This window comes from Salvia miltiorrhiza, chromosome 3 (assembly GCF_028751815.1).
Source record: "Salvia miltiorrhiza cultivar Shanhuang (shh) chromosome 3, IMPLAD_Smil_shh, whole genome shotgun sequence".
NCBI lineage: Eukaryota > Viridiplantae > Streptophyta > Magnoliopsida > Lamiales > Lamiaceae > Salvia > Salvia miltiorrhiza.
In genome coordinates, this window is record NC_080389.1 from 40610065 (window position 1) to 40634816 (window position 24752).

The following is a 24752-nucleotide window of genomic DNA, read 5'->3' on the forward strand; positions in this document are numbered from 1 at the left end:
TATAATCAATGTATAAAACATACGTACATACATACTATATAAATTGATTCTTATACATTGATATCCTTTATATGCAGCTATTTACATAATAGAGTTTCAAAAAAGGGGTCTTCCTAATGCTCACATCCTTATTTTTCTATCCACTGAATACAAATATTCAACTGGTGAAGACATAGATCGCATCACATCAGCTGAAATTCTAGATCAGATGTTGGACGAAGATTATTACAATGCAGTTCGTGAATTCATGATCCATGGACCATGCGGTTCAGTCAGGAAAAATTATCCTTGCATGTGTTGATGGTAGATGCACAAAGCATTTTCCAAAGAAATATTGTGAATCAACGGATATTGACGAAGATGGTTATCCAAGCTATAGACGAAGGGATAATTGACACACTGTTTTGAAAAATGGTGTTGTGCTTGAGAATAGATATGTTGTTCCTCATAACAAATATCTGTTGATGACATATGGAGCTCATATCAATGTTGAGTGGTGCAATCAATCGAGGTCTATAAAGTATTTGTTCAAGTATGTTAATAAAGGCAACGACCGAAGTAACAACATCTTTCTACCAGAGCAGCGGAGATGAAACACAAGGAAAAGTTGTGGATGAGGGGAATATGTATTGTGATTGTCGATATATTTCACCAGTGTGAAGCATCTTGGAGGATATTTGACTTTGATATCCAATATAAAGATCCGTCTGTTCAGCGTCTTAGTTTTCACTTGCCAGGTGAGCAAACAATCATTTTCTCAGAAAATGATGCAATTGATAACATTGTCAATCGTCCCACTGTGAAACAAAGCATGTTCCTTGCTTGGTTTAAGGCTAATCAAAAGTATCCAGAAGCTAGGAAATTGAGATATGTTGAATTCCCAACTAAGTTTTTTTGAAAAATTAAGAGGCGGGTGTGGGAACCTAGAATACAAGGATTTTCTATTGGGAGAATTTTCTACATACATCCAGGAAGCGGCGAGATGTACTATTTGAGATTGCTTCTCAATGTTGTACGCAGACCGACATGCTTTGAAGATATAAGATGTATAGATGGTGTACAATACAATTCATTTAGGGGTGCATGTTATTCATTGGGTTTGTTAGATGACGACAGAGAGTATAGTGATGGAATTATGGAGGCAAGTCAATGGAGTTCTGCGCAGTCAGTTAGATATTTGTTTGCAAATCTACTAACTGCTAATTCTATGAATAGACCAGAGATTGTTTGGCAAAGGTGTTGGAAATATTTGTTCGATGACATTCTACTCAAGCAACGGAAGCTATTAAATAATCCAGGTACTAAAGTTAATTGATATATTACAGAACTATTAAATTTGCTGTTGGCAATTATAAACATGCTCTAATACATTGGCACATTAGTTCAAATCATCTAATTTTTGGAAGAGTCAAAAGTGTGTTAAATTAGTAGTGCATATTTTAATTTGTCATTGATTTCCACATAATTTTATTCAAATTAAAATATTGAAGATTATCCTTTCACTTAAAAGTGTGTATTTTATATATAATTTAGCAATTTTAAAAAGGTTATGTATTTTTTTTCAATACAATACATTAATTTTTATTTATTATTTTAATATAATAAAATACTAATTATTTTACAATAAATTAATAAATTTATAAAAACTACAATAATTTACCCTGTGCGTATGCACGGGTGGAATACTAGTTATTATTCATTATTACTCCTGCCGTTGCATACTAATGTGTCGTATTTCCTTATTTGGACTTCCCATTTTAATAGGTCATTTCCTAAATTGGAAGCTTATTACATAGAAAATATTCTCATATAACCCATTATTTAAATCATATGTTAATGTGACCCACTCATAATTATCTCTCTTATTTTTTGGAGAAACATTTCTTAAAAAAAGCAAGTACTCTTTCTTTCTTATTTTATTAGTATAAATTATTTATTTCTTAATATATGTGTCCTGCCCTTATGACTTATTAATGTGGGACGAAGGGAGTATAAAATTAAACTTAATCAATTGAGTAATTATTATTTATGAAAATAAATCCTATCTCTTTTTTGCAAAATCAGAATTTTGAGAACTTTATTTGTAAATTTTTTATTTAAACAAAATGATCAGCATAAGATAATTTTAATATGCATTCAAAAAATATATTAAACTATATAAAAATAGATGATTTTGTAGATCTTTTTTTCTTATATATATATATATATATATATATATATATATATATATTGGTACTCATTATCAATTAAAATTAATTAATTGATATTTCAAATATTGAAAATATAAAGTTAAAAATTCATATATTTTCGTATTCATATTTTTTTTGAATTGATGTGAATTATTTTACTTTTAAAAAATGATTTATATTTATTTATATTTTGAATATATTAAATAAATATACTTATTTATTTAAAATATCATTTAATTTTGATGTTGGCCGTGCATCGCACGGGCGCGTGTACTAGCTATTTGATGATAGGATAATATATAAAAATAATATTTAAAGAGTTGTAATTGTAAAATTGATGATAAAGTTATGTATAAAATAAAAAATAAGTATATTATAATAACTTTTTGAAATATAAAAAGTGAAAATTGAGACAATTTTTTAAAAAATCGAGGGAGTACAATTTTAACGAAATTGAATAAACCAAACATAAATTGAAAGGAGAAAGATAGAGTATAAGAGCATCTGCAACGCTCTCCTCGAGTGGCTACTCGAGGAGGGCGTTGCACTTGAGTAGGCGCGATGCGGGGGGGAGCTCCTCGAGGAGTTCTCGAGTTATCGGGTAGCCTCGAGCGGCGCCAGAAATTAAAAAAAAAAAAATTTCCAACGGCTTTTTCGACCGTTTTTCAAATTTTTTTTTTCTTCCCCAACGGCTCTTTCGTCCGTTTGAGCCCATTTTCCTTTTTTTTTTTTTCTCTCTCTATAAATAATACTTCTCCCTCATTCATTCATCACAACTCACTTTCATTCATCACAACTCACTCCTTCTTCCTCCTACAATTTTTCTTGCAAAATATCATATTCGTTCTTCCAAAAATGTCGTCACCTGAACATGATTCTTCGCCCGATTCCGACGAAGTCGCTGAAAAGTTCATGGAGTTGGTTGAGTTGCAGAAACAACTGCTTCAATCATACTGCCCCCAACCGGCGCTGGAGCCGGCGCGTGCCAAACGTCCCCGATCATACGTCCACCGTGATCGTGAAGAGGCTCATGTACGTCTTATACAAGACTACTTCGTCGACAATCCAACGTACGGCCCTACTTTTTTTCGGCGTCGATTTCGCATGCAGAAGGAGCTGTTCTTGCACATCGTCGAGGCTGTTCAAGGTGAAGATATTTTCTTCCATATGAGCACTGATGCACTCGGTCGAGATTCTCTTTCTCCTTTGCAGAAATGCACGTCGGCTATCCGCCAATTAGCCACCAGGGTTAGTGCGGATGTGTTCGATGAGTATCTCAAAGTGGCGGACTCAACCGGTCGTGTATGCCTAAAGAAGTTCTGCAAGGCGGTCATACGGGCTTTTGGAGCCCATTACTTGCGCCGTCCAACGGCAACTGACGTGCAACGCCTGCTTCATATGCACGAGATGAGACATGGTTTTCCCGGGATGCTCGGGAGCTTAGACTGCATGCATTGGGCGTGGAAGAACTGCCCAAAGGCGTGGCACGGCGCATACACACGCGGGGATCAGGGAGAGCCCACCTTGATATTGGAGGCCGTTGCCTCTTTCGATTTGTGGATTTGGCATGCCTTCTTCGGCGTCGCTGGTTCAAACAACAACATCAATGTGCTGAATCAGTCTCCTCTCTTCTCCGACGTGTTAGAAGGAACTGCGGCGCCAGTGGTCTTTCATGCCAACCAGCGCGAATACCGGATGAGCTACTATTTGTGTGACGGCATATATCCGGAGTGGCGTTGCTTCGTGAAGAGTCCATCAATGGCAACCAATCCGAAGGAGGCAAGGTTCAAGAAGATGCAAGAATCAGCACGGAAGGATGTGGAACGCGCCTTCGGAGTCCTTCAAGCTCGGTGGGGAATCATTCGAAGTCCGGCGCGCAATTGGTACGTAGAGCACCTGAAGGACATCATGTTGTGTTGCATCATTCTCCACAACATGATTGTGGAGCACAAAGGTGAAGCGGCTGCCAACTGGAGAGATGATGACGGGGCGTCTAGCAGTGGTTCGACGGAGAGTGCTGGACAAACACCGGTGTCCTTCGAGAAATATGTGCGAAGGGATAGCCTTCTCCGATATAGACAACTACATACTCAGCTCCGATATGATTTGATGGAGCACCTTTGGGCACGTTTCGGACCTCTACGGCCAGAGTAGTTAAAATTTAGGAATTGTTTTTATTTTATTTAAGTTTTATGTAATATTTAGGATTTTATAATTATTGCAATTTAAATTTAAAATAAATTGTGTTATTTAAATTATGCAATTAAATTTAAATGAAAAACATAAAAATCAAAACTAATGTTATCAAGTAGGCTATCAAGGAACCGCAATGCAGCACTACCTACTCAATAACACAACCACTATCAAGTAGGCTATCTAGGAACCCCATTGTGGGTGCTGTAATGGAACGAGTTGCAATCTTTTAACGAAAAAAACTATCAGAATAAAACTGGAATCTCGAAAAGATTCTCCGCCGCACTACCCACTTTGTTTAACGTAAAGCCTAGAAAACTACACATCTCCTTTTTTCTCTAAGATCTCGCTGTCAATTTACCCTTCGCGATTCAGCTCCGAGCGCCGCCGTCGAAACCCTCGTCTCCACCACCACCAATGGCGGCTATGACCCGCCTCTTCAGATCCTCCTCCGCCGTCTCCTCAATCCGGAGGTCCCTTTCCTCGGCGGCCGCTACCGAATTCAAACCCCAGCCCTCCCCTCCCCGTGTAGATCCCAAGGGCAGGAATGTCCAGTGGGTGTTCCTCGGTTGCCCCGGCGTCGGAAAAGGTACTTATGCCAGCCGGCTGTCGGTCCTGCTCGGCGTCCCGCACATCGCCACCGGCGATCTCGTCCGCGAAGAGCTCAATTCTTCCGGCCCTATGTCAAAGCAGGTGTGTTATATTTTTGTTGGTGATGCTGTGGCTGTGTTTGAATCTGATTGGATTGAGTGAGATCGTAGAATTTTAATGCAGGTGTTTTGTGATTTCAATTATGTATAATATTGGAATACTTCTTCAATATACCCCCAAAAGAAAAATTATTAGGATATTCGTCTTGGATTTTGTGAATATGAAATTTGAGATGTGTTAAATAATTGAATATTTGACACTTAAGCAAATTGAGGTGGTAATGACTGAATTGTGGATTCATCGAATTTTGTGGTGAGTGTGTAATGCTCAATGATAAAGCTTGCAGCTTTGTGCAAATTGAAAATTCCGTGCTTCTGTTTGTCTTTATACTGAGATATGAATTTGTGCTTTGTTTTGGTTGATGGCGCTTAGCTGAATTATTTGATGACTTGTTGCAGCTGGAGGAGATTGTAAACCAGGGTAAACTGGTCTCCGATGAGATAATTATTAATTTATTGTCGAAGAGGCTTGAGTCGGGAGAATCCAAGGGAGAATCAGGATTTATACTTGATGGTTTCCCTCGCACAGTGAGACAAGCGGTGAGTAATTTTCTTTGTGCAAAGTAAAGGTGGTTTTATAAGGTAAGGTTTTGTCTGTAAAATGATAGTGGTACTTACAAATGAGGCGTTGTCCTGCAACACTTGCAATTTAGTTAAGGAATTGCTTCCCTGCACATTTATGGATTTATTATAAACAAATTGAATAGCATTATATTGCTCATAGTCATAGATGAGTGTCATGCTACGCTACGCTACCTCTTGTGATCCAAATAGAAGTGTCATTTGGGTTTTATTTCCATTTCCCATTTTTTTTGTTTGTACAAATGTGATTGTTTAATATATTGCATTTCTCCCCTGGTAATCTTGCTAATGTGTTTATGCCTTTAATTTTTATGCACAAGTCAAATTGCTACCAAATAAATTTCAAGTTACATGTGCTATAGACAATAGTAAACCTGGAAGAAAACATTGGAAATTGTATTTCCATTTAAATCTTAATGAAAATCTACTGAATATCACTACGTTAACATTTCTGCCTCTTGTGGCATGCCGAGCATGTCAAAGAACATTCCTAGAAAATCAATTATGAAATATCACTTATGCTTTGTGTTATATTTGGTGTTATTAATCTTCCATTAAGAAGATAAGGAAAATAAATGTCCCTTTAAACCTTAATCTGGTATTTCATAAAAAAATATACTAAATGTGACTTCTCAAATTATTTCAATTTGCAATTGTTACCTTGATATAAATAACATTAATTTAAATGAGCTGATCACAAATAAGATTTTCCCAAACTTTGCAAGTCGTATCATTTTTTCAGCAAATGAATGTTGGTCGCAAGTGGTAGAAGGCCTTGGCAATAAGATATGACATGCGCTACTTATATGTTTAACACTTGGTGCACTCTGTAAATGCTGTTTAAAGGAAAGAGTTGCCTTTTCACCTCCAAGTGTTGTACCAAACTCATCAGTTTTTCCCCATTTATGTACAAAATCGTCAGTTGTCTCTGAAATGCTGAGCAACTATGTCCTTCCCTCTCTGGGGTGAGATTTATCGTAAACTCAATTACTTACGCCCCTTTTATTAATATGCAGGAAATATTAGATGATGTAACCGACATTGATCTGGTGGTAAATCTCAGGCTCCCTGAAAAAGTACTACTAGAGAAATGCCTGGGAAGAAGAATTTGCAGTCAATGTGGGAAGAACTTCAATGTGGCAACAATCAATGTGAAGGGTGAGAATGGGAATCCAGACATAAATATGGCCCCACTTCTTCCTCCTGCCCACTGTGCTTCAAAGCTCATTACTCGTTCTGATGATACTGAGAGTATCGTGAAACAGAGGCTTGCTGTCTACAATGAAAAGGTACTTGCTTTCCCTTCTGAATTTGCATGTAACTGTTGGGTTCAAAAGTATGAATAGATATACTAGATAAGTTTTGGTGTATCGCTTAAGTTATACTATAAGAAAAGAGGTATGCCAAATCTTTTTTAGGGATATAACTTGGTAGAACATCGCTTGATCCTGTCTTACTTCTGATCATACTCGTTGCTATTAATACACTGTCAGTAGCAGAGTTGTGCATTCCATTAGGTTTATATCCTGTTACTTCTAGTTCATCTTTTGCTCAATTCAATTCTCTTTGGACGATGCAGAGTCAACCCGTGGAGGACTTCTACCGTCGCCAAGGGAAACTGCTCGAGTTTGTTATACCTGGTGGTATCCCGGAGTCACTGCCAAAGCTGCTGGAAGCACTGAACCTTGACGAAAACGAGGAGAAACAGTCCGCGGCAGTATAGGTTTTCTTAGCATGTGGAGTGGCATGGTTCAAATTTTGCAGACAGCGGAACTTTTGATATTTTTACAAAATACCTTATTATTCTCGACATGGGAAAATAACAAAACTGCGAGTGCACTGGGCAGTTAATGCTGCTGACGGCCTCTTTTTCGATTTCCAACTTTTTTTGATGGGTTGGATTTTCATCTTTGTTGTAAGAGTATTTATCAGTTGAGAGTTGGGGCAAGTTTGTTATTTTTTTTTCACATGTTCAACTGTAATAATAAAATCACTAACAGGTTATAGTGGTATATTCGATATCCATTTTTTTATTAGACAAACATAAATTTAAAGGTTACATTGCGGTGGACTTGAGCCTGAGATCGTTAATCTTAAATATTAATACATCATTAAATATCCATTCTTTCTTTATAATGTTAAGGGGTTGGGTATTTGTCTGTTTCTAGATTGTGTGAAGTACATGTGTATTCATGTTGTATATTATACTTTCATCCCATAAAAGTATGTAGCATTTTTTATGATACTAATTTTAAAAAATGTTAGGTGAGTATGTTGTGAAAGGAGAAGAGATCTCATTTTATTGTGAGTGGACAGGGATGGCAACGGGCCGGATCTGGACCGGGTCGGGCCAATACCAGATCCAGATCCGTGGATCTGAAAATTTTGGATCCAGATCCGTCAGATCCGTGGGTCCACGGGTCCAGATCCGTGGATCTACTATTTTTAAATTAAATTAAAAAAATTTCACAAAATCAACAACATCTAATTTCCATCATGAAAAATATAACACAAAATACTTTTATCTAATTACTTTTAGTTTTTATTCTTTTGAATATAATTTATTTATTATTTTTAATTTAGTTAATATTATTAGTAAACTAAATATAAAATATAAAAAATATATATAAAATAAAACAGATCCACGGATCGGATCTGGGCCGGATCCGGATCTAAAATTTCAAGATCCAGATCCAGATCCGTTTTCAAAACTGAGATCCAGATCCAGATCCATATTCGTCGGGTCCAAAAAATTGAGATCCAGATCTGTAAAAATGGATCTGGATCCACGGATCTGGACCGGGTCCAAGATCCACTGCCATCCCTATGAGTGGATACCACAAAAATATGCAACAATTTTTATTACATGAGTTTGATGAAATGTTAGGTGAGTGGAGAAGAGATTTCATTTTGATGTGAGTTCAGTGGTGGCTATGGGTGATTTTTTTGTGAATATAAGTAAAGATAAAATAATAAGGAGTTTATGATGGGGTAGAGTATAGAAGTGAAAAATGAATGTTTCTGTGTGCTTATTATATATAGGAGGAGGTTGTATACTCCCTTCATCCTATATAGGTTGATTGCAATTTGCACAAAGTTTAAAAAAAATATTGAAAAAGAAAATTATAAAATAAATTTTCTAATATGCACATATTTATTCTTTAAATGAATTTAATGTTAGAGTCGGTTAAAGAGTTAAATAAGAATATGTACATGAGTGAAGAAAGCCATATATTTGAGACATCGTATAAAAAGAAAACAAGCGTGTGTAGACAATATATATATATATATATATATATATATATATATATATATATATATAGGGGAGGGCTATTCAGAAAACTCCACTTAGACTATAAAATAAGACTAATTTATGGCCATAGATCTGCTGGTAATTAACGGTCTTGATTAAATTATCTGATCTTGCTTTAGTTCGCAGTATTTCATCTTAAAATGCATAATGATATTTAATCGAATGACAAAATAGGAATTAGATTTTTGATCTTCCATATCTTCACCTACATGTTCCGATTCGTACGCCCACTAATTATGGAAGAACAAATCTGCCATTATTGATTACAACTAATAGCTTTATTAAAAATCATTTTTATCATTCTAAATTGATAGACTTGAGTTTTTTAAAAACAAATTTTTGTATGATATCGTTCATGTGTAGGTTTTAAAAAAATCGTATGATATAGTGTTGCGTGAATTATTTTTTATTTTTGTACAAATTATTTATTATTTACGTACGAATTATTTTTTATTTATGTATGAATTATTTATTTTAGCCTTATCTTATATGTGTTGCATGAATTATTTTTAATTTTTGTACGAATTAATTTTTATTTATGTATGAATTATTTATTTTAGCCTCACCCTACATGTGTCGTAGTAGTTCATATTAGTTCAGTACATAATTCATGACAGTTCAGCAATAAAAATAAATATGTGATTTAATTCGTTGTAGTTCATATTAGTTCAGAAATAAAAACATAGTGTAGTCTGAATTAAAATTGTACACGTGATGAACTATACGTTTCATTGAGATGTTTAAAATAATTCGTGCCAATCAAATAATATATGAAACCCACATTACAATTTAGATGTATCATACTGTACAACCCATGAAATCATGTGCGCATAAAAAGAACAAACAAAGAACAAATTACGCATGCAGAAAAAAAAAGTTTTCTGGGGATGTTTAGAAGCTCCGAAGGTGAGGTTTTCAGTTTTCTAATTAAAGTGTTTAATAGTGATTTATTAATTGAGAAAGAAGATACACACTTGAATGTAATCCCCATAATTTAGGAAAAGATATTAATTAAAACCACAAAATTACTTGTTTACCCAATACACATATGCACCGAAAATTTGCTAGAGAAATCATTGACTAAATCCAGCCGTTAATTGATTAAGATCTAATGGCCTATATTAGTTCTTATTTTATAGTCTAACTTTGGTTTTTATTTTAGCCTTCCCCTATATATATATATATATATATATATATATATATATATAGGGTTGCGCTAAAATAAGACTCAATCTTATACTATAAAATAAGACTTAATCTCCACTCTTGATCTCAATTGTAATTAACGGCCAGATCATTTTGGAGAGGTGGTAGCCGAACAATGCCTATAAGGTTAATAATGTAAATACAATTCCCTTAATTAATATGAATCCCATGATTTATGGGATCACGTTGTGCATATCTTCATTATGGATGAATTTTCCCTGCGTTATTATTTCAGAAAACTAAACTAGAGTTTTAGGCACAAACACTGCATCGTCCAAGTTTGGTTTCAGCGACAGAAAACGCCAGATATATCATCAATTTCACGCAATCAGTATATATGGATACTACAGGTATGATCGAAATTTTTGGTTTCTTGATTAATTTATTTATTTTGGAATGTTTGCATCAAAATCATCAAGTTTCACCATTAATCAACAACTGAAGTTGAGAAGATATATACTTTGATTTAATAATTCGAAAATCAATACCCTAATATTTATGCTATGTGGATGTTTTCTGAATTAGTAATATCTACTGCAATGCTTTAGATTGAAGTTTCTGTATATGTTGTGTTTTGGAATGCATGCATTTTAGTGCACGAATCTTCACGATATAATTCATGAAGGGAATGTGAAATATTCATTGTCAATATGAAAATACTTAGCACAAAGTAACAATTTTATTCATTCACAAATTTCTTTTGCGATGCTTTAGAATTAATTTTGCTGTACATTTTGTTTCTTGAATTGCATGCGTTTTAGTGCAGGACTGTGTATCAATAATTCATGCCAATGTTATAAACATTCATACCATTATAGGGTGCAGTGTTTGATATTTAATTTATTGTTTTCGTTTGCTAACAGTGCCTATCTTGAACAATGAAGGCGTACTTCATGGTGACCACTTATATATTCCTGTATGCGATGAATCTTTGAAGCCCTTTGTCGGTCAAGTCTTCAAATCTGAAGAAGATGCATTTCAGTTTTATAAAAAATATGGAAAATCGTCAGGTTTTGATGTTCGTAGAGGGTCATCTAAGAAAGGGTTATATGGGCAGATCATATATCGTCACCTCGTGTGTGCCAGAGAAGGGATTAATCCTGGAAGACATGATGAGAATTCTGAAGGGCAGCCCAAGAAAAAAAAGAGACGTAGGAAGCCATCTACTAGGAACGGTTATAAGGCACGCATTATTGTCATCTTACAGAACGAGAATCAGTATTGCATTAACAGTTTTTCCGAAGCTCATAATCACAAATTAATATCCCCAGAATGTCGCCACTTGATGAGATGCAATCGAAATCTTGATGCGGGACATCACATGGTCATGTTGAAGTGTGCAAAAGCGAATATTGGACCATTTAGAGCATTTAGAGTCTTTAAGGAGTTGGTCGGTAGCTACGAAGATATTGGATGTACAAGTAACGATTTCAGAAACTTGTCCTATCAAATGAGTACCTATCCTGATGGTTCCGATGAACAATTGTTGTTGGACATGTTAATCTCGCAGCGAGATCTTGGTGAGGGGTTCAAGTGTGAATATTTGCTTGATGAGTTTCATAAAGTTAAAAGCATATTCTGGAGTGATGCTATAGCAGTACAGAATTATAGAGTATTCGGCGACTCCGTTTCGTTTGATGCCACATACTCAACCAACAAGTTAGTTTCTTTTTATCATGCTCATGATTAAGTTTCACCATTAATAATTCGAAAATCAATACCCTAATATTTATGCTACGTGGATTTTTTCTGAATTAGTAATATCTACTGCAATGCTTTAGATTGAAGTTTCTGTATATGTTGTGTTTTGGAATGCATGCATTTTAGTGCACGAATATTCACGATATAATTCATGAAGTGAATGTGAAATATTCATTATCAATATGAAAATACTTAGCACAAAGTTTAATTGTGCATGAATATTTAAATAATGTTATAATACTCTACATTTTTCAACTACTAGGTACAACATGATATTTACGCCTTTCACCGGGAAAGACAACCATGGGGGATGTGTTACATTTGCCGCTGCCCTTCTAAATAGGGAGGATGTGAGTGCGTATTCTTGGGTGCTAAAACAATTCGGGATTGCATGGGACACACACCTACTATGTTGATAACTGATCAAGATCCCGCATTGAAAATAGCCATTGAAAATGTCATGCCGACTACAAGGCACAGGTTCTGCATGTGGCATATAATGACAAAGATTGCGCTGAAACTCCCAATATCATTGAGAGAGAACGCTGAACTGACAAGTAGTTTATATGGAGTTGCTTGGTCAGAAATTGATGAACCTTCTGAGTTTGAGGATAATTGGCATGGGGTTATAAATGAGTATGGATTGGAGGAAAATTCGTGGTTCTCTGATATGTTCTCCAAGCGTTCTTATTGGATTCCTGCATTTTTCCGTGATTTAAGTATGAGTGGTCTTTTTAAGACGACATCAATGTCCGAAAGTGAGAACAGTTTTTTTCGTAAGTATTTGAATCGCAGTTCTAACTTGGCAGCTTTCTACATTCATTACGAAAGTGCTATGCAGGCACAAAGACACTCGTACAAATAATTGTGTATGACCGACCAGACGTCTACACCAAAGCTGGAGACACACACCCCCATAGAGGAGCATGCAGCTGATATCTACACCAGGAAGGTTTTCTTGGATGTCCAAATTGAGATCACTGAGGCATGTAACCGCTGTCGTATCAAGTCAATGGATATTGTAGATGAAGAGAATAAGTACGTCGTGGACGATCGATCCAGTGGCATATTCGCTGTTGTCCATAACATGGTGGCTGACACCATAACCTGTTATTGCAAACACTTTGTGAAGATGGGTTTGGTGTGCAGGCACATGTTTGTCGTCATGCGTAACTTAGGTCTCAAAGCTATTCCAGAAAAGTATATTGTTGATAGATGGCGGAAGGATGCGGGTAATAGTGTTCTAGCTAGAGATGCCGCACAACCCCACAACAAGCCTTTAATCTCAGAGGCTTTTAGATGTATTGCAATTGCTGAAGGAAATGATTCTTTAACAGAGTCTCTCATGGCTGAACTAAAAAGATGGGCTGACAGTAACGATACTCATTCTACACCATCTGCACCGGCTAAGGAACGAATGTTTCAGATGTTCTACGGGTCCAAACTTCCGTCTGAAATTACCATCCATCCGCCTGACCCTGTTAAAACAAAGGGTAGTGGGAAGCGGTTGAAGTCTACATATGAGAAAGAACTTATCAAGGCAAAGAAACCGAAGAGACGATGCAAGAAATGTGGGCGTTTGGTTCGGCACGATTCGCGCAACTGCGGGAAGGTTGCCGAAGAGGATAGCAGCGATGATGATTAATTGCATAATGACATTTGTTTTCTACTTTCTACAGTTATGCATTTAGTTTAGTATGTTTTTCATATTTTTTTTTTCTGAATTATGAGCTTGAATACATTTGCAATTCAACCTTTAGTTATGCTATAATTTTTCAATCTGAATTTTTCACATATGCATATCCGAATATTTTGTAATGCTTTAGTTTTAGTTCTATTGCAATTTAGTTATGCCTTTTTTATATGAAAATTTTAAGCATACTGATGTTGAATGCATCTAGAACCCAATAGCTAAGTCGACCCGGTAGATCTTTCACCTTCAGATCTAAGATATGTTCAAAACCAAGCTTGCCAACTGAATTCTGTTGTAGGTCGTTCATCTCTGAAATTCCTTTCACAAGTGCAAATGGTGTGGTCCGGGTAAACAAAGAGGCGTAATCCTTCTCGGACTTGATTACGTCTGGTATGTAGTTAACCAACGTTTCCTTCCTCTTCTCGTGACGTGTTTTCTTCGTCACAGCCACAGGAGAGTCGGGAACAGCCACTGTCTCAGTTTGAACATTCTCCCTAATCACCACGGCGACATTTTTTTTGGAATATCATTGAGTTTCCTCTTTCTAGCATCTCCTGCTTACGTCATAATCAAATAAAAAATTCACACATTATTTTACACATACTATAATCATTGAGAAAAAAAAAATTCATACCACCCCAGCAACTAATTCATTTGTGTACTATATCATGATTTCCAACAACAAAAATGCATGACTTTGCTTAAAGCAATAGTATATAAATAATAAACTATACTATTCCTTCCAATATATCATTTACTCATAAAGCGATGACAAACTTTTCCAATCAAATATGCTATTTAAAATCCATTTTATAGATCCAAGAAAATCATGCCAAGAAACAAATGACTATTTACTCCTAAAAAATTCACACGGTTCACTTATTAATTCACACAACAATAACACAAGAATTCACACCACAACACCACTTCAATCCTAAACCCAATGTTGTAATACCATAACTTTAGCGTTCAAAATATGCATTGTTCACATAATATCAGAATTAATGCACACGCAACCACAACATAAAAGACATAACAATAACAAGGTAATTTAAATTTATACCTTCAGCTATTGCCTTGACAAAGGAAGCAAATATGGGATCATTCCGATATTTTGACCGAACTGGAACATCAAATAACAAATTGGTATTTACCAAAACAAAATGCAATCAAATAATGCACCCCCCGCAAGTTTCTGCAAATTGTTTTTTACCTTCCTGTACAACATTGCTAGATTGACCAATGTCCAGCCTTTTTCCAGAGTTTTTACTTGCAACATTATCCATGTCATGGTCTGCATAATAAATGTAACTCTAAAAAATTCAGACATGACTCATAAAATATTCATACAAAGTGATGAATTTATATGATATTGATATACCTCCATTTTTGTGCCCACTTGGCTCCCCACGTTCTATGACTTTCGAACCTTTCCGACGTGTGTAGACTGCCCCCTCGTAACCTTCCAACAACAAATTAAAGTTATTACCCCAAAACAAGTCACTATACACAAACATCTAAAATCGGATTCAGATAAAAAAAAAAAATGGGGACTCGTCATACCTAGATGTAATTTTTTTTAACATGCATTAATAATTGAAAAAAAAACCTAAATCAGAATATACATCATTGAAAATCATCTAAAAAAAAAATAATGCAGAAAAATTAGGTTCACATGTTCTCAAGTCAAATGCAACACAAAAAACCTAAAAAATCGTTCAATTAACAACAATATCTTAGGCACCCAACACCCAAAACTATATACAATTCTACAAAAAAAGACCCAAAATAGGGACCACAAATACCTACCACTCGGCACCATTTACACGATTATTAATTTCACGAAACATGTAGGACATATCCCCAAAAATAGAATAAAGTTTATGGAACCCACAAATTTTTTTTTAAAAAAAGGAGTAGAGAACGCAATTGAACACAATTACCAGGTGTATTAGAATTAGTTTTCGCCATCTCCGTCGACTCGTTGACAGAATCCGACAAAATTAATCGAATTTTTTGGTGGATGAACTGAAACACTTCACCACCTTCGGCCGACTGGATTTTTCTTTGAACTGGTTGAGGGAAATTTTTACTTTTTATTCAGAAGCTAGAAGGGTTTTTGATTAGATACAATGATATAAAATTCAAATTTTAAGAGATAAACACTAAAAAATTCGGTCACTTTTTAGTTGAGATTCATTTATTACTCAAATTGAGTCACACCCTCCCATAATCTTAGATGTAATCATTGTGAATCTTCAATTTACTAATATATCACGCATCAGAAACGGAGCATATTGAGCAAAATATTTGGAAAGTCAAACCGAGAAGATTTGCGTTGAAATTATATGTCAAATTTACCCCTTTATTGTAGTCCGATGCTGCATAAAAAGAAATAAAAAATGCATTTAATCATTTTTAAAAATTAAGATCCAGTCGTCCATCCTATAAAATCTACGGTTGTGATGAAGTCTTATATTATATACTAAGGGGAGTCCATTGAATAGCACTACCTTATATATATATATATATATATATATATATATATATATATATATATTAATTTGTATACAAATTATTGAAACTCAACTTTCTTTTCCTTTATCTAACATATATACTTGAAAATGAGATATCGGCAAAACAAGACACTATATTAGTAATACAAACTATATAATTGATCATAATCACGATGATATTAGTATTACAACGTTAATCACATTGAAACAAATATTAACTTTTTCCATCAAGAGTGCAACTTTTTTTAACCATTTTTGTACGTCCCACAAAAATGTAAGATTATTTAAAGAGTTTGTTGTCGAAAACAACATAATGTTCATCCATAATTGCAATTCCCACACAGTTCTTGTTCCACTGTTTCTTGGAGATTCTTGACCTTGCTTCCTACCCATTTAATCAAATGTTGCACACTAATATAGAGCAACATAATGCCACAACCTTGGTAAACTATAAACAATTATATAGAAGCGTAATTTACCCATATATAGTACAACAACCACATATTTCTCTGGACAAATATTTAACGAACTCATACAATTTGATAGTAATAAATGGAACATCCGAAACCTGTGAATCTTTCTGAGTACATAATATAGAAACTCAAACACAAGTAACTAAATAGAAAGAAATCCAAACATATAATTATTATGTATATAAAACTGATTGCTAAAAATCTAGTAAAAAATATTTCCACGTACAGGAAATATAACCAAGCAATCCTCTAGGATAAAATATTTTGTGACACTAATTGCTAAAATCATGAGGCAAAATAATCACAGAAACTCCCAACCAAAAGTTGTCATGAAAATAGTTTTGCCATGTATTTGACATGGTGGCATCAGATTTCCAATTTATCTTGACATTATTGGATCATATTTGTTACTTAGAATTGAGGAGGCGTAGAACGTAATGAATATCTCCAAGTGTTCCACCTTGTGGGCTAGAATTTCACAAATGTTGAACAGATCAGGAATGGAACCCAACAGATCGAATACCTCCTTCCTCGCTTTTCCTAAGTCCGTTTCCAAAAATCTCTTTCCAATCCACAAAGTAAGGTCAAGGCTTTTACCGCATTGAACAAGCATTACTATCACTCTGTCATGTCAACAAAAAGCAAAATTCAACATATATCGCAAATTTAAATCATGGAAGCTATCACAAAAATTATAGTATTATGCAAATAATGCACCTTTTTCGTAATACTTTCCTGCAGAGCATAAACATCTAAATTAATTTGAAAGAAATTCTAAGGATAAAAATAAGTCATGTTTTCTATAGAAATCACTAGTTAACATTTTAAAACATGTGAAGATAAGTAAAAATAAGCCAACCTCGTACGTGTAACTTCAAGTCCTTATTCACTACGAGAAAGAAACAATGGACTTCATGACCAAACTATAATCATCGAGGGAAAAAATATAGAAGAAAGAAAACAATTTTAGATAAAGACTCTTCTCCACAATATTCAGAAGACAGTCATTTATATAGCAGAGAAAAATTATGAAACAAAAGCTATGATCAGGTTCAGAGGGTCACAAATCTCATTTCATTCATGAACATAGTTAGCACCACAATGAGAAAGCTTTCATCCATTTTTAAAAATTCATTGAAGGATTTCAGAGATATGGATTATTCCCCAATAACAAAATTTCAACTTTACATATTTATTATCATCATAGTAGATAATCTTTAGTATCATTTCAGATCAAGCATGCCCACATTTTATTATATGCATGTGAAGGTTGTAGTGGAAATGAAGGATTTCATAGATATAGACATTAATATCCACATGACTATATCAAACAAAGAATCTGATCGAGTTCCATGCCAATATAAAGTGTAGCTAAGGCACTGAGTATCCGGCCACTATACAAATAACTGCTAATAAACATCTTTATATCACTCTTGTTAATATCTTATTTTCTTCCATTTTTGAATTATATATTTCATTTCATTTACCTGATGTACAAATGCATGCATAAAGATAATTACAATTAGCAATAACTTTAGGTTTATATCGCTTCATTCATCATTCCATAATCACAAATTTAAATCATGCAAGAATTTGTTGAAAATTATAATATGCAATCAATGTACCGAGTTTACCTTCACAATACAATCCCACTGATCATCATCACAGTAAATCATGGATGTCTCATTCCAAATTGAATCCAACTCCACTTCGACTCAAGATTTTGGTCAAGGAGTAATAATTTTTCTTTTATGTGCTCGGCTTCGAGTTGATATGAGGATTTCCTCTAGATTTGTTCCATGAACATGTTTCTTTAAAGCATATTTTAGTTTATTAAGGTAGCTAACCCTAACCCTTTGTCTGACCTCCAACCTTGAGCCACGAGTTCTTTCAGAGCTGCAAGAAGAGTCTTCTCCTCCTTAGATGACCAACTACATCCGCTCTTATTGGTTTTCTTGCCATTGACATGACCCATGAAAATTTTTTATTTCACAATTACATTTGAAAATCAATCCTATTGTTCAAACATGTAAGCAACAACAGAAAAAAAAAGAAAAAAAAAGGATAAGAAACGCTTAAAAGACATGTTCTCACATTTAAAGCAGCCCACAAACAGAAAATCAAATTATAACAAATTTCAGAGTTATCATGTTACCTAATTTCATATTTCTTCCAATTCCAAGTATGATTTCTCCAATTTTCATGTCGATGAGATCAATATAATTAGGCTCATTTCTTGTAAAAAGACACGTAATTTCTTGTAATTCCCAATTATATTGGAATAAAAATACGATTAAAATTATAATTTCATGTGGGAGCAATATTGATTAAGTCGATGGAATTACAAGAGATGTCAATGGGCGCAATATAGTTATATAATTCCAAGAAAAACAAGAGGATAAGAAACTATGGCTCCCAATTTTAATGTTGATGGGAGCAATACAATTATTGCTGATAGAAGTAGATTTTGACGTAGTAACATATGTTTGACGCCATGTCCTAAATTATGTAAGATTAAATCGATGCATGCGGACTAACCTTCTTGGGTAGATTCCATTTCGGATGATGTTTGGTAGCGGTGAAGACGAATTTGATGAGGTTTCTCCATAAACTTTCTACATTTCCCGTATACAAACAAGGGGTCGTCTGTTGGGCTGAGATAGAAGAGAAAGCTCTTCGAAAAGGCAATCCCACTGCTGCTCCTCACTTTGGTTTTAGTGGGGGATATAGTTGTCATTTTGAAAATATTGTAGGATTATTTTCGTCAATATAGTACTTCCTCCGTCCCACTAGAATTGGCACACTTGTCTTTTTTGTTTGTCCCACTAGAATTAGCATTTTCCTAAAATGATAGGTGGTCCCTACATTCTCCACACACATAAAATAAGTGAACCCTACCACTTTACACTTTTAACCCTTTTATTCTTAATTTTCGTGCCCAATTCAAAAGTGTCAATTCTAGAGGAACGGAGGGAGTATAACTTAATCTGGAGATTAACCTATTGTAGCAAACACCTGCTTTATGTTATCTTGGTTTTTATTATAGCTTACCAAACACCTAGTTAGATAAAATATCTCACTTTATCTATATTAGTTGTCTTGGTTATATTAATCATAATATATCCCAACATGAATACCAAACATAGCCTTATGTGTACAGGGAATGAACTATATAGTACTTAAACCTTAGGTGATATGTAGTACTCAATCTCATCCATCCATCTCATTGATCATATGGTCCATATTTTTTTGTTTACATTTTTAAGTTGATTAGATTGTAGCAAGGGTATAGTCATAATTCAGTTTGTTACGTGATACAAAAAATCATGCATATTTTCAAGGGTTAATAGCCGAAAAATACACGAACTTTCACGAAATTTGCAAATTGCACATGACCTTCAAAAATAGCCCCAGAATACACCACCTTAATTTAATTGCAAATTGCACCCGCGTTGACTACCACCTTAATCGGTGGTGACGTGGCTGTCAAATTTTGTTGACGTGGAAGATTTTCCGATGTAGAATACGACATCGTTTTGTTGTTACATTACAACACCTAAAACGACGTAATTTTATCAAGTTATTTTAAATAAAATAAATAAATAAATAAAAGAAAAAAGTTGCTGCTTCACGTCGTTTTGCCAGGTCTCCTCCGCCGCTCACCTACTGTTTCACCCTCGCCGCCGCCGCTGGCTGCAGGTGTGCCTAGGGCTGTAAACGAGCCGAGCCGAGCCGAATACAAGCAGGCTCGAGCTCGGCTCGTTTAAATATTCGGGTGTTCGAGCTCGATTCGAGCTTTTATCTTGATGATCGAGCTCGGCTCGTCACCCACTATACTAAGCTCGACCTCGGGTGATGCTCGATAATGTCGAATTCGAGCTTGAGCTCGAGCTCGGCTCGTTAGATGTTCGTATATATGGTGTTCAAGCTCGAATTTGTTATAAATTTAAGAAAATTTTTTTAATTAATATGTTATTCGAGTTCGAGTTCGACTCGTTTAAGGCTCGTGTACTAACTCGATTGAAGGCTCGACTGAAGGTTCGTGAACAGGCTCGCGAACATATTCGCGAACAATCGAATTCGAACATGTTCGCGAGCTCAACGAACCGAACACTGTCAGGCTCGAGCTCGGCTCGATAAAAATTTTGAGCTCGAAATCAGGCTCGAGCTCGGCTCGTTTATTATCGAATCGAGCTCCGAACGAGCTTTTTTCGAGCCGAATCTCGAATAGCTCGTGAGTAGCTCTGTTCATTTACAACCCTAGGTGTGCCGGGTGGTCACGAATCTCCGGCCACCACAACATCACCGCCACAACACCACCACAAATCTGCAAACCAAATTAGGGCCGGCGCTGCAACACCTCTGAGTAGACGTCCCCTCTGCCTCACCATTCAACCCAGCTCCTCCCGAAATTACGTTCTCTACTTTTATAGAGAGAAAGTGAGCGAGAGAGAGACAACAATTCAATTCAATTCTATTCCATCCATTCCCTCACAAATCTCTCTCTTCGCTCTCGCCGCCGTTGCCAGCCACCAATCACCAAACTCTGCCTCATGAGTCAACACAGCTCCTCCCACCTTCTTTGACTCGGTCAATCCCCCAACTCCAACCACTCGAATTTTCAAGGTATTGGTTCCACAAATTTGGGCAAATTTCAAGGTATTGGTACTTCGCTTTTATATTTTCTATTCATGATGCTATTGGTTCTCTGAGGTGCTGTAGGTAAAGTTTGTCGTTTAGATGCTTATTAGCTTTTTGACCTCGCTAATGAATTTTCACCACCAGCTCAAAAAGGGGAGAAAACCACAGCTGCAGGGTTAGGGAGTTGGAAGAGGGCGGTGGGGCGGCGGCGACGGTGACGGCGATCCGCCCGTTGGGTGCGGGGGAAGGCTGGGATTGGATTTCGTCGTCGTCTTCCATAGATGGGCGAGATCTGGGTGATTGAATCGGGATCTGTAGAGAGAGAGAAAAAAAGGGGAGTTAGGGTTTAGTTTATTTTTTCTCCCTATCAAAACAACGTCGTTTTGAACGCGTGGCTTGCCACCGTGTAATAAATGCCACACGTAATGCCATATAGTTTAAAATAGTGTCCACGTCATCACCGGTCAAACATAAGAGTGGTCGGAATTTCCGCCGGGTGTAAATTGCAATTAAATCAAAAGGTCATGTATTCTGAAGCTATTTTCAAAGGTCATGTGCAATATGCAAATTTGGAAATAGTTGGTGCATTTTCCGGCTATTAACCCTATTTTCAAACAAAACTTTGTATATGGTTTAACATAAATCTAAAGTGAAATATGCTTATAACAAAGGAAAACCTACATATTTGCAAACAGAAATACGCATACAACAAACCAGAGATATGCATACTACAAAATATAAAGAACATGCATACTCTAAAACATAAACATGTATAGTGAACAACAATAACTTGCATACTTTAAATCGAATCATGTATGTTTCTTATTCTCACATATCTCTCTTTTAATTTTATTGTCGTATATCTATCTCTCTCGTTCTCTCACAATCCAACTATTTTCTTTCGAATTATGAACATATAAAAAAACAATCTAAGCAAAGTTTGAAGCGTCTCATGCGCATATTTATCTATGAATGTTCATGTTTTTAATATATGTAGTTGTTGATCATTGTTAAATTCTGATTTTGACATCATCGGATTCCAATTCTAATTTCGATGCAATTTCAACGAACTCTAGCTCCGATTGTTGAACAACGTCATCATCAGTTTTTGATTTCGATTAAGAATTGATAACTGTCACACACATTTTCTATATTCCCTTGGATAAAACAATAAACCATGGAATCTAACAACAAAATCATCATGCCTGCCATCATAACACTAAAAAAGGCAGCATTGTTGACCTACATCATGCTGAGTTGCAGAGACGATGTCACACCCCAATTCTTGAATGAATAAATATAATCGAGGTGCAACTAATTCATAGAAATAAACAAGGAACAACCTTGTTAAAACCCGAATAAAATAACAAGTCGGGCTAGTCCCCTTTGGATCACAAGTTTAGTGTCATGCTTCTGATAACCAACATTTAGAATGAAATACTCGTGAAATAATAGTCTCGGCTTAACAAAATATATATATAAGTTGAGAGTCAAAGCTCGATAAGAAACATAATTCAGAATTTACATAAAGGTCTTATGTTAGATAAACAGAAGACAAAAGAGCTAGTGCAACAGCGGAAGACAAAAATACGGAGTTGAACCCTAGCCTCAGCTCGCTCCGTCAGCACCGACCAATCAACCTGAAAACATTTGAAAGTAATTTCGGGCTAAGTACTAAAGTACTTAGTGGGCTAGCATTTTTATAAACATTTCATAATCATAAGAGCAGTTTATCCAATTATACTTGACATGACTTAGAAGATTTTAAAAGACTTCTAAACATGTTAAAATATTTTCTTTCATTTGTGCGCACATGTCACACTCCCTTTCTGTTACTCGCTGTGATCCGGGACCTTTTAGCCACCGACAGATCCATTTATCCCATTGCACTTGCCCTGAGGACGTAACTCAGACAAGTTGAATTGACCTCGGGACGCTACCCAGGCAGGCCTTACATGATACATGTTCCGGAACACATCCTGCCAAGCACCCTTATAACGCCTCTTACATGAATTAGTGCCCGATGGAGATCAACCCACCGAAATAACTAACAAGTGTACACAATTCTCAAATAATGTGTTAGGCCATAAGAGAACCTCGATCGATCCATGAATTGCGAGCCTTAAACAGAGCAGAGTGCACATAAACATTTTATTGGATAAACAGTTTGCATTTTATTAAATAAACAATTTGCATTTCATTGAAACATTTAGAGCTTAATAACTCAATTATACTTTATACATTTGGAAAGTAAGCCCACCTGATTAGGCAATGCCTGTCGTTAAATCTTAACTCTGAATCGGAATAGCAGTGCTAATCCTCCTGACGTTCAAAGCCTACAAGAAATCTATTCTTAATAGGTCTTTTAAATCTAAACTCAAGTCATGGTAAAGTGCTTACATTCTATGATTCACTTAGCCGGGTTTTCAAAATTTAAAGAATAAATAATTGAAAACAATTCTCTTGAGTCAAGAACACCAACAATATTCTTACTCGTCTTTCCTTTGTAATTGGAATTATAAATAAAACCAATTAAAACGTGATGCAATGCATGACTCATTTCATAATTAAGTATAAAGAGTATTTACTAAAAAGTGCACAAGAGTTCTACATCCGTTCTGCTCGGTTACGTTAATCAGCTCTGGTCTCTACCAGCTCTGCCCTACAGCTCGGGCGTTCCAGCGGGTTCGTTCTAACTCTGGCGTTCCAGCGGGTTCGTTCCAACTCTGGCGTCTCGGCTCCTCTGCTCGGAGCGACTCCGTTGGCCTTCGACTCCGCTGGCTTCGACTCCGCTGGCCTTCGACTCCGTTGGCTTCGACTCCGCTGGCTTTGCTCTCATGTTCTGCCCTCATCTCTCTGCCCTCATCTCTCTGCCCTCATTTCTCTGAACACCTCATCTCTCTGCCCTCATTTCTCTGAACACCTCACCGATCATCTCCTCGGCAACGGCAAAACGCCTGTACCTCCCTCTGTTTCCGGCGACCGCAGCAACCACGGCCTCCCCCCCCTCAACTCTCATCTACTCTCGACTTTCATCCAAAACTCCATTTTAGCCACCATTCAACCCACACAACCAACTCCATAAAAACCATGCTCAAGACTCGAAACTAAAGTAGCACAAGTCATGACTCTACCTTTCCTTATTCATTTAACAGTTATGAAGCTAAAACACATATAAACACACAAATACATGAACATGCATTTTGAATTATTGGACGAAAAGTGAAGTAAAGAAGCAGGGGAGTTTAAAGGTGAAACCTTGGCTTGGATTTGCTGGGTGAATCGTTGGCTGTTGTTCTTGGAGTTCAGTGTTCGAAGCTCAGTCCGGGAGAAAACGAGAGAGAAGTGAGTGAATGAGAAGAGAAAGATCGGAGTGCAGGGAAGGAGATATATATATTGAAGAGAGAGAGAACAGTGAGGCGGTGGTGGTGGTCGAAAAATATCAAGGAAAGAGGTGGGTTGGGCTTTGATGGAAGATGATGGGTTGAGCTTTCAATTATGCACTAAAATGTGAATAAAACATAGGGCCCAACAT

The 24752-nt window shown here is 36.0% G+C and overlaps 3 protein-coding genes and 2 long non-coding RNA genes across 7 annotated transcripts; 4 read left to right on the plus strand and 1 right to left on the minus strand.

The window, feature by feature from the left end:
- The first annotated feature begins 4578 nt into the window (after positions 1 to 4578).
- On the plus strand, positions 4579 to 7733 carry LOC131016704 (adenylate kinase). Its single transcript, XM_057945405.1, has 4 exons — positions 4579 to 5075; positions 5492 to 5632; positions 6691 to 6963; positions 7254 to 7733. The coding sequence occupies exons 1-4, from the start codon at positions 4800 to 4802 to the stop codon at positions 7395 to 7397; spliced, it is 834 nt and encodes a 277-aa protein (XP_057801388.1). The 5' UTR covers positions 4579 to 4799; the 3' UTR covers positions 7398 to 7733.
- A 2797-nt stretch (positions 7734 to 10530) lies between these two features.
- LOC131018803 (protein FAR1-RELATED SEQUENCE 5-like) lies at positions 10531 to 12759 on the plus strand. The gene is made up of 4 exons (XM_057947512.1): positions 10531 to 10543; positions 11057 to 11852; positions 12157 to 12248; positions 12341 to 12759. The coding sequence occupies exons 1-4, from the start codon at positions 10531 to 10533 to the stop codon at positions 12757 to 12759; spliced, it is 1320 nt and encodes a 439-aa protein (XP_057803495.1).
- A 6-nt stretch (positions 12760 to 12765) lies between these two features.
- LOC131018804 (uncharacterized) lies at positions 12766 to 13539 on the plus strand. The gene has a single exon (XM_057947513.1). The coding sequence runs from the start codon at positions 12766 to 12768 to the stop codon at positions 13537 to 13539; it is 774 nt and encodes a 257-aa protein (XP_057803496.1).
- Positions 13540 to 16697: 3158 nt separating this feature from the next.
- On the minus strand, positions 16698 to 19280 carry LOC131016705 (uncharacterized). Its single transcript, XR_009099190.1, has 2 exons — positions 19115 to 19280; positions 16698 to 17199 (listed from the first exon to the last, which is right to left on the minus strand). It is a non-coding gene; the product is annotated as an uncharacterized LOC131016705 (long non-coding RNA).
- Positions 19281 to 19785: 505 nt separating this feature from the next.
- On the plus strand, positions 19786 to 21526 carry LOC131016706 (uncharacterized). 3 transcript variants are annotated; one of them, XR_009099193.1, is made up of 3 exons: positions 19809 to 20275; positions 20841 to 21235; positions 21362 to 21526. It is a non-coding gene; the product is annotated as an uncharacterized LOC131016706 (long non-coding RNA). The 3 variants fall into 3 exon arrangements; XR_009099192.1 differs by having other exon boundaries at positions 19815 to 20275; positions 20841 to 21202; positions 21299 to 21526; XR_009099191.1 differs by having other exon boundaries at positions 19786 to 20275; positions 20841 to 21526.
- The last annotated feature ends 3226 nt before the right edge of the window (positions 21527 to 24752 follow it).